The sequence below is a fragment of the Piliocolobus tephrosceles genome, chromosome 16 (assembly GCF_002776525.5).
Source record: "Piliocolobus tephrosceles isolate RC106 chromosome 16, ASM277652v3, whole genome shotgun sequence".
In the NCBI taxonomy this organism is placed as follows: Eukaryota; Metazoa; Chordata; class Mammalia; order Primates; family Cercopithecidae; genus Piliocolobus; species Piliocolobus tephrosceles.
Genome location: NC_045449.1, coordinates 72,868,298 through 72,880,349, shown reverse-complemented (window position 1 = coordinate 72,880,349; position 12,052 = coordinate 72,868,298). Strand labels below are relative to the sequence as shown.

Genomic DNA, 12,052 nt, shown 5'->3' with positions numbered 1-12,052 from the left:
CTGTTGTTTGGGGCCGTTCACAGTACCAGTGAGAGACCGGGCCGCCCCATGGGGACCGTGGCCAACAATGGTGGGGAAGAAGGCATGGGGGAAGAGCGTCATGACCCAGCTGGCCTGAGTGTCCTGCACAGGCCGGGCCTGGGTTCAGGTCACCATTGCTCAGCACCCCACTCCAGCACAGCCCCACAACAGGCTGTGCAGGGTCCCGGGGGCCTGGGCAGAAGACCCTCCCTCCGCTTCCCTCTTTACCGCACACCCTCCACCCCATTTTCCCCCTGCTCAACCTTCTCCACATCTCAGGGAGGCCTGAGGGTCCCATTTCCCAACCAGGGGTCCTGATCTCCAGTGGCCTCAATCTCCATTTCCTGACCCCAGCACTTTCTCTTCTCTGTGGCACTTTGTCCCTAATGGGCACTCATGCCCCTCTGTCTTCCCCTCCCCCATCCTTTGGAGAAGGGTCTCAGAGCAGACCTTTACCCTTTAGTGTGAATTAGGGGTGGTAGTCATGCCTTGGGTACCCTGTCCCCACTGTAACCCTTTCCAAGTGGCCAAGTCCTAGCAGGGTGAGGAGGGGACACTGGTGATGTGCCCATCCCCATCCCCAACTGGCAGCTGGACTTCGCGTCCTGGCAGGAAAAGCTCCCCGAGGCAGAAGGGAGACACGGGCCTCCAGGAGAGGCTGGGAGAGCTGTCCCTACCCCCTCTCCAAGTGGCCAAGGACCCTCTTGGTGGTGCCTTGGGCACCCTATCCCCACCATCGCCCTCTCCAAGTGGCCAAGTCCCAGCCGCTCCATGGCCAGAGGCGGGAGGGGGGTCCCAGGGCTCCTTTCCCGGTCTGGGAGCCCAGGCAGAGCCCAGGGATGAGCGTCTCAGGAGTGGAGCGGGCGGCCAGGCCAGCGGTCTTAACCCGCACTTTCCTGTCTGCCCCACTCCCTTTGTCTCTGTCTCTGCAGCAATTCGGAAAAATTTTAGACGTGGAGATCATTTTTAACGAGCGGGGCTCCAAGGTGGGTGCCGCACGGAGCTGCCGCCTTACAGCGCCGGCTGTAGGTCCCGCCAGGCTAACGTGTGAAATGTGCGTTTCCTTCCTGGAGAGCTTCGCGCCCGAGGACCCCTGATCGACACGGGTGCTTGTATTCCCCGCTCTTCCACCCCCACCCGCCCCGCCCCCCCCCCCCAGCTGTCTGTGCTGTTGCTGCCGCTGCCGCTTTTTCTTTCTGAGCCACCAGGACCTCTTGCCTGCACCCCAGGGCCCGGGCCCCACCCCACTGAACGCTCACCCCAGGGCACCACTGGCCTTGAGGCTTGAGGGAGGGGCTACAGAGAGGGCAGGCTGGGGAGGGTGTCCAGCGGGGACAAACCCTGCTCCCCTTCCAGGAAGGCACGACCCTCTCCCCTGGGCTCCGAGGGTGGAGATGGGGGGGCTGCCCCTGCAGGTCCTGTAGCCCAGCCTGGGCCCCCCACCCCAAGGTGGGATTCAGGGGGCAGGCCTGGCCTGTGGTCAGGTGTGACGTCTCTTATGTGGCTTTGGCCTGTCCCTTTGGAGATGCCAGGTGATCAGCTCAGGCTGGGCTCAGGCTGGGCCAGCAGCTGCCCCCCTGGGGCCCATACCCCTCCTGGCATCCTGCCGGTGGCCCTAGGACAGACCTCTGGGCTGCCTGCGTCTCTGCCTCAACTCACCTGACTCAACCCCTTCTCTCTCTCTCCCCCCCCCCCCCCCCCCCCCCCCCTTCTCTTCCTCCTCTTTCTCACCCTGTATCCTCCTCTCTGTGCCTGTCCTTCCCTCTCCTCTGCTCACAGGGTTTTGGGTTTGTAACTTTTGAAACTAGCTCAGATGCTGACCGAGCCCGGGAGAAGCTGAATGGGACGATCGTAGAGGGACGGAAAATTGAGGTGCTCAGATAAGTGTGCTGCGGCAGGGATGCCCTGAGAGATCGCCCACCTGCCCCCAGCTCACCCAGCCAACCAGCCCCGCCACTGCGCACCCTTCAGAGAGCCTGGCCAGGGTCCCCTGGGGTGGGAGGAAGGGTTGCACTAAGGCCAGAGTAACTGGCTGCAGGCCAAGCCCTGTCACCTGTCACTCCTTCAGGCTCACCTGAGGTCCCCTCTCCCCTGCCTCTTCCCGCCTTTTCCTAGGAGAGGCCCTGTCCGCCACCAGACAGTGAAAGAGCCCCAGAAATCCTGTATTTGGGGCTGGGCAGCTTCAAGGACCATGGCCAGTACACCTGGGCAAGGAGCCATTAATCCCCAGACCCTGCTCACCATGGAGCAGCGACTGTCCCCAGCCTGTCCCCACATGGCCCAGTCTGGGCGCTGCAGTTTGTCCCCACCTTGGCCGCACTCCTCCCCTTGTTTGGGTAGAAGCAGAGTCAGCAGTGGCAATGGCCAGGGCAGAGGAAGAGACCAGGCCCCAAGGAGGAGCAGGGAGAGTGCGCTCTGGGTCCCTCCCTGACACCCACCCCGCTCTGTCCCCTCCTTCCCTGCTCCCCAGAGGCCCAGGGTGCCAGTGGGCTGTGTTCCCTTGTTGCGGCCTGGGTGTCTGGAGCTGGGTCCCCCAACAGGCAGGGCAGCCAAAGGGTGGCTGGAGGAGGGCTGGGGCGAGCCACCAAGGCAGAGCCCTCAGGCAGGAGGTGAAGGGCCCGAGAGGTGGTTTCCAGACTTCTGAAGGCACTGGCTTGGCCATGCTGCAGCCCCATGCCCTCAGGGCTCACACTGAGGACACAGGGGAGGCAGAACAGCCCAGACCCCTTCCTGGGGCCCGTCACCCCTGCTGTTCTCGACTCCCTTCCACACACGCCTCATCCCCTCCATCCCAGGCTGCCCCTGGACAGCCTCACCGGGCATATGTGTGGAAAATAGGTGACTTCGTGCCCAGAGCCCCTCCCTGTCAGCCTCATCCGCCAGGGGCACACGGGCCCCATCAGAGAGCTCTGTGCTCTGCAACATTGAGGACTCTGGCCTCGGGGGAGGGGGGCATCATCCAGGAAGGGTATGCGGCCATCTTGGTGCCCATGCCTAGATAGGCCTTGGCAGCCTCAGGGAGGAGGGGGCGTCCTGGAGTCCAGCCTCTTAGCTGGTTCTGGTTGGAGAACACTTTGTGGAGAGTCTACCAGGGAGCTTCTCCAGCCGTCCTGGGGTGCCTGGGAGTCTGGGGCTGGGTTTATGGGAACAGCCATGTGAAGAACACAGGCCGGCAGGCCTGGGTCTGGGGTCCTGGGCCAGGCAGGGCTTTAGCCCGCGCTGGGAGCAGTAGGGGCCAAGGCTCCCGGAGGGCAGGCAGCATGGTGGAGAGAGGAGTCCGGGGTGGGAGCTGCTGGTGTTAGTGGGGCAGGGCGGGGAGGAGTGGCCGGTGGGTCTTCCAGGAGGCTAATCGTCCCTCTTCCTCTCTTTCCTTCCCGCTCCGGACAGGTCAATAATGCCACGGCCCGAGTCATGACCAACAAGAAGACGGGGAATCCCTACACCAACGGTAAGGGGTGAGGCACCCCCACCAGGCTGCCGGTGTCACTGGTCGGGCAGAGGCCCTAGGGAGCTGAGGCTTCTGGATCCTAGGCAGCCCCCATCCCCAGTGTCCCAGCCCTGGGGCTGCTGCTCTGCTCCCAGTCAGAAGCGAGTGGGGGCAGAAGAGGCAGGAGGAGAGCTGGAGGCCACCCACCCCACTCATGGCCCCGTACAATCAGCCATCGCCGGAGTCTCGCTTTCCCGAGCGTGCCTGGCCCCCAGAGGCCATGCGTGCCGGCTTCTGATACGGTGGGACAGCAGTGCCTTCCTGGATTAGGACTGACTTTCCCCCAGGGCCTTGAGTTTGCAGGCTTCTGTGCTGAGACCTGCTGCACCAATTCACGGTGTAAGCAGGCTCAAGGAGGGCAGCAGGGGCACGGGGGGCCTTGGGTGAGCTTCTAGAGCTGAGTTCCAATCTCTTCATCTGCAAAACAGAAATAGTGGCACCATCCCCCAGAGCTGTTGGATGACAAGTGACACCTCTAAGCGCCATGAGCAAGGGCCCGGGGGGAGGTGCTCAGATTTTGTAGAATGTGATTACAGGAACTGCCTTCCTGGGGCTTTTCAAGCATGGGTGGCGCTGAGGCCCCAGGCTGAGCCCTGCTGTCCACAACATGGGGAGACTGAGGAATCTTGTGCGTGTGCACCACGCCGCAAACAGAGGTGGCCGGTCTTCCTTGGAGATGGATCTGCCAATGCTAAGTGCTGGCTCTGGAGAAGCGGAGGGGACCACTGGTGGCCACTGCGAGTCTTAGCTCCATCAGGCGAGGGGCCTGCTTTGAGCGGAGCAGGTGTGTGTTGGGGGCCTCGGCTCATTCCTACCAGGGAGCAGCTTCCCCCTCGGAGCCCTTAAAAGCCTCAGCGCTGCTCCTGGACAGGATGGATCTCCCTGTTGCCATGGACTCTCAGACGGTGTCACCCCCAGCCTCTCATGCCTCCCCCCCCCCCCCCCCCCGCCATGTGATTCGGCCATACGTGGAGTCAGGTGACGACCAGCACGGAAGCCTGGATAGGACTGCCCGATCCGCCACCTCTCTCCCCAGCTCTTCTCCTGGTGTCCGATGCTGGGGTGGGGCCGCGACTCTGGCCTGGCCCAAGTTTGACTTGATTCTCGTGGCCTCACACCCTGCTTTTATGAGGACTTACACATCTCCAATTCTTTTTAAAAATTTGGGAGTGCTCCCGCTTTGCAAGCATCCCGAGTGCTTTCTGGATGTGAGTCTTCTGTGATCTGGCACTTGACACAGGAAGTAAAAGCGGTAGACATTTTTACAGGGTACAGGTGATCAGCCAGCGGGGCGTGAAAATCTCTGGAACCAGCTGCCCACTCTGCACCCAAGAGCCACACTCACCGCTGTCTGGGCAGAGAAGAGAATTCGGGGAGCATGGAAATCAGAATGGACCCATCCCTGAATGGCTTGGACTATGCGGCTCCTGAGGGGCACAGAACCCGCGCCAGTGAAACATCAGGGAATGGAGGGAGGTGGGAACCTTTGCCCACCTTTGCAGCAAGAGCCATTTCATCTCAATGTCTTCACCAGCCTGGGCACAGAGGGCTGCAGTGGGACGGCCCTGGGTTCTCTGCAGGTTGGCACCAAAGCCAACACGTGGGCTCTGGCGGCGAATGCCGAGGGACTTGCTTCAACACTACCCAACACTCTGGAAGTCATCAGTTGGGGGTAGAGGTTTCCATTGTAGAAAACAAACCCACCAGGTTTGCCCAGGTGTTAACTACTTATAGTAGAAACAGGCCACCCAGGCAGTTTCAGGCTGCCTCTGCCATCTGGGGTTCCAGACAGTGAAATGGAGCCAGCAGAGACAGGTGCAGGCTCCCAGAGAGGCAGAATTGATAGGTGAGGGCACCCAGGAAGCCAGAATAATTGGTGGAGGCATCCAGGAAGCCAGAAATAACAGGTGAAGGTGCCCAGGGCCATCTGAAGCACACAGACAGCCTCCAAGTCTCTCTCGCCCAGTATGGACCAGAAGAGCCACTGGATGGAGCCTGGGGGAGTCTGGGCTTGGGGTCAGGGTCTGCAGGACTCTTCCATCATGGGCCTTCTAGTAAAAACAGTCAACCCTTGAGACTGGAGGTTTTCCCAGAAAAAAAAAAAAATTATTTCAGCCTGATGCAGTGGCCCACGCCTGTAATCCCAGCACGTTGGGAAGTTAAGGTGGCAGGATCTCTTGAGCCCAGGACTTCATGACCAGCCTGAGCAACATAGGGAGACCCTGTCCCTACAGATAGTTTTTAAATTAGCTGGGGGGGTGGGGGGGTGGGGTGGCAGGCACCTTTGGCCCAAGCTACTCGAGAGGCTGAAGTACGAGGATCACTTGCGCCCAGGATGTCAAGGCTGTGGTGAGCTGTGACTGTCCGCTGCACCCCAGCCTGAGCAACAGAGCAAGACAGTCCCCCACCCCCACCCCAAGAAAAGTGTCTTCCCTCCTAACCTGGGATGTATCTTTTTGGAAGATTCCAAAGTCCCAGCAATGATGTCCAGACACAAGGTTGTGTGATGGTGGGCCAGGGATGCAGGGTGGGGTGAAGAGTTGGCCAGAGGGAGGAACAGACCCCGACCCTCCGTCCTCACTGCCTCCGGTCTGCCTGCCCTGCAGTGGGGTGGTTAGAATCTGGGTCGGGCTCACACGTGGCCCGGGCCCATTGCCACTCTCTCCAGATGTATCTCCCCAGCTGGCCAGTGGGCTCTCGTCCCTGCTGTCCCTCCCCGCACGTCGCAAAGGCACAAGGAGCCGGGCCCACAGGGCATGCTGTAGAGAGAAGACCTGGGTACACTGAGGAGGGGGCAGGGGCTGGGCCTCATCAAGAAACCCTCCTGCCCACCCTGTCAGAATGCCTGGAGCCGGAGTCCACTCCAAGACAGCTGGTTTCCCCTGCAGGGGCCTCCAGGTGGAGCAGGTCTTTGCCCTGCTCCTGGGCCCCCGGGGGAGAGGAAGACTGGCCCACCTGCCAGACGGGAGAGGCTGGGAGGCCGATTACAGCCTGGCACCCATGGAATGGCCAGGAACATGGGTCTGGCTGAGGGCTGTGGGCCGGGACCCCTGGCTCTGCCACTCCCCAGCTGGTGATGGAAGGTTGCTGTGCCTCTCCAGGCCTCTGTTCCTTCATCTGCAAAATGGGGAGGGCGTGAGGACCCAGCGAGTTTCAAACAGCCTGTGTGGCTCACACACAGTGTTGCGGAAAACCAGCCCATCCTTATTATCATCCCCAGTCCAGATGCCCTTTCCTCCCCGACCTGCTCCCAGGCCACCCTCCCAGACGGCTGCCCTGGGGGATGGTGAGGACGGGAGGAAAGTGAGAGCAGGACTCAGCACTGGGAAGAGGGAGTCGGAGCGGGGCCTTTGGCAGGCAGTGGGGAGAGGTTTTGGGCAGATGCCAAGTGCTTTTCCTGCAGCCTCTGGCCACCTTCAGCTCGGATGGTGGGCGGTGCTGAGTCTGACTCGAGAAACCCTCATCCCAGCTGTGCTCAGGCGGGTAGATAAGTTCCACTTTCCCTCTCCAGTTCTCTTCTGGGCGGTGGGTACCCCAGGCTTCGGGGGATGACGCCCAGGGGTGAGGGTTGCTCAGGGGCAGGCTGAGGAGGACCACAATTGGGAAAGAATCCTAGCAGAGCCCCAGGCAGAAGAGGAAGGAGCAGACCCTGGTGTTTTGAACCCAGCACCTGTTGGGGCAGTGTGGGAAGGGGGCCCGGCGCGGGGAGGCGCCCTGGGAGTGTTCCCAAGAGCTCCACCGGTGTCGCTGGGGTTCCCAGGCATAGGTTTTGGTGGGGAAAGGGTCGGGGAAGGCAGTGACTAGGTCTCTGTGCTTTTGTTTTAGGCTGGAAGCTAAATCCAGTGGTCGGCGCAGTCTATGGGCCTGAGTTCTATGCAGGTAAAGGCTGGGGCGGGGCGGAGATGGGCTGAGACCAGCCACTTGGCCCGTGGAGCTCCGGGGGCGGGGCATGAGGGGCGGGGCCAGGTGGGCCGTCCCCGCCCTCCCACCGTGTTGACTGAGTAGGGCTCCGGGGTCGGGTCTTGGGGAGGGGTGGGGGGGCTGTTTGGAGGTTTGGAGCGGAGTTGGGGGGACAGGTGGGACCCGCTGTGCCTCTCTCATGTGTCTCGGGCCCCCTTTCCTGCAGTGACGGGGTTCCCCTACCCCACCACCGGCACCGCCGTTGCCTACCGGGGCGCACATCTTCGGGGCCGGGGCCGGGCCGTGTATAATACGTTTCGGGCTGCGCCACCCCCACCCCCCATCCCGACTTATGGAGCGTGAGTACCTGGGCCGGGGGAGGCGTGGAGGAAGGGGTGGGAGGGCGGGGAGGAGGGAAATGGGGAGGCCCTGCGCAGTGCGAGGGACTAGGCAGCCTTTCCAGACCTGGGGGGTCGTGGGAGCCCCAGAACTCAGCCCAGCAGCTGCCTCCATTATCGCCATTCCCATCCCCACCACGGCGGGCATCGCCGAGGTCACTGGCGTTTAGGGGGACAGAGCCCCAGAACCTTGTCTGGATGCTTTAATGGGGGCGTTGTCCACCCTTGAGGTCAGCGACGGGCTTCTCTGAGCCCTCTCTGCTCCCATTCCCTGGGGTCCGGTGCCCTCCATCACTAAAGGGGTGGGCGGGTACAGCTGCCTGGGGTCGGGTGGGCCATGGGCCCCGGGGTTTGTGGGAGAAAGGAGCTGATCAGCAAGGGTGTTACTCTATTGTTATACCAAAACAGGGCACTGGAGCAAACGCTTGTTAAAATGCCAGTCCCATGGGCGGGGCTGGCACCGTGCCCCCTCCCTCCTCAGCAGACACCGGAGCCGGCCTACCCCACCTCTCCAGCGTTCCCACCACTTTCTTGTCCGTTTGCTTCCAGGGTCGTGTATCAGGATGGATTTTATGGTGCTGAGATTTATGTAAGTGCAGCCCCGCCGGGAGGGAGGGTGGGATCAGGTGTTCTGTGGGTCTCAGTGAGAAGTCGGCGTCCCATCCCCCCCGAAGCCAGGAGGGCAAGGGCACCATGTCTGCCCAGAGTGTGGCATCCCTAGGAATCCCAGCACAGCACAGTCTGGTTGTTGGTGCCCATCAAGGGAGCAGCCCTGTGAGCTGAAGGCGTCTTCCCATGGGCAAGGCTTCATATAATGGGGGCAGTAGGACCCTGCCACGTCCCTATAACCAAGCTGCGGTGAGAGCCCCTAAGGCACCCACAGGACGTGCTTCAAGAGGGGCCAGGAGGCAGGGCCCCTGGGTGCCTGTGCTTTGGGGCCTACCCGCCTTGATGGGGTCCTGTGGTCTCTCTCCCCCTTCATGGGGCCACACTTGCTGCTTCCTCTGTCTCAGACTCACTCACAACCCCACCCCATGTACCCAGCCACCCTTCGGTCCTGGGCAGTTGCCCACAATTCAGTCACCTGCTCATGCGAGGCCAGGACATCATCTGAGCTCACGTCCTCTTGTGCCTTTAACCTTTGACCCTTCCTGGTGTCCAGGACACTATCCAGAGTCACTGTGCATTCTCCTAGCCCCTCGGCATCCAAGTCAGGCCTCACTGGCCTGGTGGCAGGTCTGTGGGCACCTCTTCTTTGCCAAGGCCTAGCGCCCAGTCAGATGAGTCATGGGTACCCACTAGTGTGTGTGGAGTGCACAGATAGGTGTGTGAATGAATGAGTGAATGAAGGGAGTGGACAGGCAGACCTGCCTCGCCCCGAACTGTGCCACTTGGCCATCTGCAGTCCTCGGTCCTGCATTAGACCAGAACTAGGTTCCCAGGCCAGGCACCACCTAATCCTTACTCAGCCAAGGCTGGGAGGCTGGAAAGGTTTGCCGTCCCTCCCAGGGCCCCACCCACACGGGGTCTGTCTCTCCCCACTCAGCCTTTCCCTGGGGAGCTCCACTAAGCCCTTCTGCTGTCTTTCCTCCCACTTACGCTACAGGGAGGCTACGCAGCCTACAGATACGCTCAGCCCGCTGCAGCGGCAGCAGCCTACAGCGACAGGTGAGGCCAAGGGCCGGTGCTGTTCTGGAGCAGGGTGGGGAGAAGGTGGACACGGATCCCTCGGGGGCTGGGCCCAGACAGGCAGGAGGCATAACCCACCCTTCCAGGCCTGGTGGGAGCAGGGTCGGGACCGGGGAGCAGGTCTGAGTGTGGCTCCTGAGCCATGAGCCCCTGACTTCCATCACTTCCTGCTTGCCGCATGGGGAGGCTGTGGAAACCCGAGGTGGAGACAGCATCTCTGGTTCCCAGCCCCCACCCCCCGCCCCGTGCCCACAGTGGCTGTCTGTCTTGGAGGCAGACGCTTGAGTGCTTCCTCCTGGGGCAGCCTAGCCCAGTGCCTTTCTTTCCCCTTGGACATCTGGCCTGGTGGCAGTTGAGCTCCACCGCTCTGGCCTGGGGACCGCTTGCACCCCCTCCCTCCCTCCCGGCAGCCCCAGCTCCATCTCCCTGCAGTGTGGTGTACAGGGCACCATGGCCCAGCCCTGCCCTCTAAGGAGCTGAGAGTTCCTGCACAAACTGCTGAAAGTCATGAGGGACACAGTGCTATGTTCTTGGGGGCAGTGTCCCTGGTCCCTCCCCATTGATCCTCCCTCTCTTTTCTTGAAACCCTCCCCAGCATTTACCCCGTTCTTTTTGGGGTAGGTTTGTCTTCCCTGCAGACAAGCTCCATGAGGATGCCATCCCCCTCCACGTAGCACTGAGCGGAGCATACTCCCCCTGTCAGGGTCAGCACACTGTGGGCATATTGAGAGGGCAGCCTCTTGTGTTTCAGAAGCTTCCTTCTTAACAAGAAGGAAGGGTAGGCCTTACAGGAGAGGAGGGTGCCCATGTAGCCTCTGGGAGGAGGTGAGAGGCTCTTGCCACCCCTCACCTGCCCCCTCCCCCACCCTCCTCCCACGCTCTTCCCCAGTTACGGCAGAGTCTACGCAGCTGCCGACCCGTACCATCACACCATCGGGCCCGCGGCGACCTACAGCATTGGAACCATGGTAAGGAGCCTGGGCCCTGCCTGGGTGCCAGTCCTAACAGCTGGGGATGGGTGGCGAGGCCCTTGGGGGAAGAGGCCGAGCCCTCTGACCAGTGCCTTGGTCCCGGAGACTTTGGAAGGACCACGTCCTGGATGTGAGTTAGGATGAGGGGAGGGCCAGCCCCTCACGCCCTCTCCCAGTTGTGGGGAAGCAGGCTGAACGGCTGGTCAGCCCACCATACCATTTGGTCCTCTGGGGAGCACCCCAGTGTGCCTGATCCGTTTCCCTGAGCTCCATCACTATGATAAAGTCCTGTTGAGGCCCCTCCATTCCCATTTCCACCAGGAAAACCTAAGAAACCAAACCAGGGCCACCTCTCCTTCCCAGCAGAGGCTCCCAAGGCCCCAGGACTGTTTCTGCTCACGCCACATCCCCACGGCCCACCCGCACTGCTGCAGCCCCCTCACATCCGGGAGGGGAGAGTGGGCTACCGGTTGCTTCTCACCAGGCCCTGGCTCCTGGCTTCCTGGGGGCTCCTGGGGTCCTGGGGAAACAGTGCCTGCTCTGCCCCAGTCTCCTCCCTCAGGCTGTGGGGTGGAAGGGGCGGGGCGGGGAGGTGCGTGGCGTGTCTGTGTGTGTGTGTGTGTGTGTGTGTGTGTGTGTGTGTGTGTGTGTGTGTCCAGCTGTCGACACATGCAGCCCAGCTCACTCTGCACCCAGAGCTGCTTCCAGCAGACACCTGCCTCCTGTGCCCACTGGCCCCAGCCCCAGGGTGTGAACGCGGGTTTTAGCTAGCTTGGCATCCAGCATCAAAGATGAAAACATCTTGGGGGAGTGAGGAGGGAGGAGGTTCAGAGGCAACATGGATTTTTCCCATCTTCCTTGGTTTTGATGACTCCCTCCAATTTTTGACTTGCCTTTTCAATTTTTAATGAGCCTGAGACACCCCCAGCAGCCTGTGGTGGCTGCAGAAAGCCACAGAGGCAGGCCTGGCACGGCCCCACCCGGATGGAGGTGCCATACCCTGGCTCTTGGGCCCTCCGTGCAGCTGCAAGCTAAAAGCTTTCATTCATGCACGGAGGGTTCCTTCTATGTTTTCACTTTTTAAGATTTTTCTGGCCGGGCGCGGTGGCTCAAGCCTGTAATCCCAGCACTTTGGGAGGCCGAGACGGGCGGATCACGAGGTCAGGAGATCGAGACCATCCTGGCTAACACGGTGAAACCCCGTCTCTACTTAAAAAATGCAAAAAACTAGCCGGGCGAGGTGGCGGGCGCCTGTAGTCCCAGCTACTCGGGAGGCTGAGGCGGGAGAATGGCGTGAACCCAGGAGGCGGAGCTTACAGTGAGCTGAGATCCGGCCACTGCACTCCAGCCCGGGCGACAGGGCGAGACTCCGTCTCAAAAAAAAAAAAAAAAAAAAAATTTGTTTTTCCCCAATTTTTTTTCTTGCACTTGCCGTGTTCTTCCCTTTTCTGACAAAACTGGGTGGTGGGAGGGTGGGAGGCCCCTTCAGAGCCCTCCCTGACTGGGGGCAGCCCGGGACATGGGAGAGCTGAAGCATCCAGGACCCGCTCTCCCCACTCTCCCCAGCAGGACAAGGCTGGGCTCCA

At 61.3% G+C, this 12,052-nt stretch overlaps 1 protein-coding gene across 3 annotated transcripts in view; it reads left to right on the top strand.

Annotated features, from left to right (window-relative positions):
- RBFOX3 (RNA binding fox-1 homolog 3) overlaps positions 1–12,052 on the top strand; it is a 522,015-nt gene that overhangs the window by 506,221 nt on the left and 3,742 nt on the right. For 2 of the 3 annotated variants that reach the window (XM_031934306.1, XM_023211645.1), the window contains 8 exons: positions 954–1,007; positions 1,801–1,893; positions 3,409–3,469; positions 7,334–7,387; positions 7,635–7,767; positions 8,356–8,395; positions 9,413–9,474; positions 10,385–10,463. In XM_031934306.1, coding sequence (XP_031790166.1) covers positions 954–1,007; positions 1,801–1,893; positions 3,409–3,469; positions 7,334–7,387; positions 7,635–7,767; positions 8,356–8,395; positions 9,413–9,474; positions 10,385–10,463 — 576 coding nt within the window. Of the gene's footprint in view, positions 1–953; positions 1,008–1,800; positions 1,894–3,408; positions 3,470–7,333; positions 7,388–7,634; positions 7,768–8,214; positions 8,396–9,412; positions 9,475–10,384; positions 10,464–12,052 lie in introns of all 3 variants that reach the window. The other variant, XM_031934305.1, reaches the window with a different exon arrangement.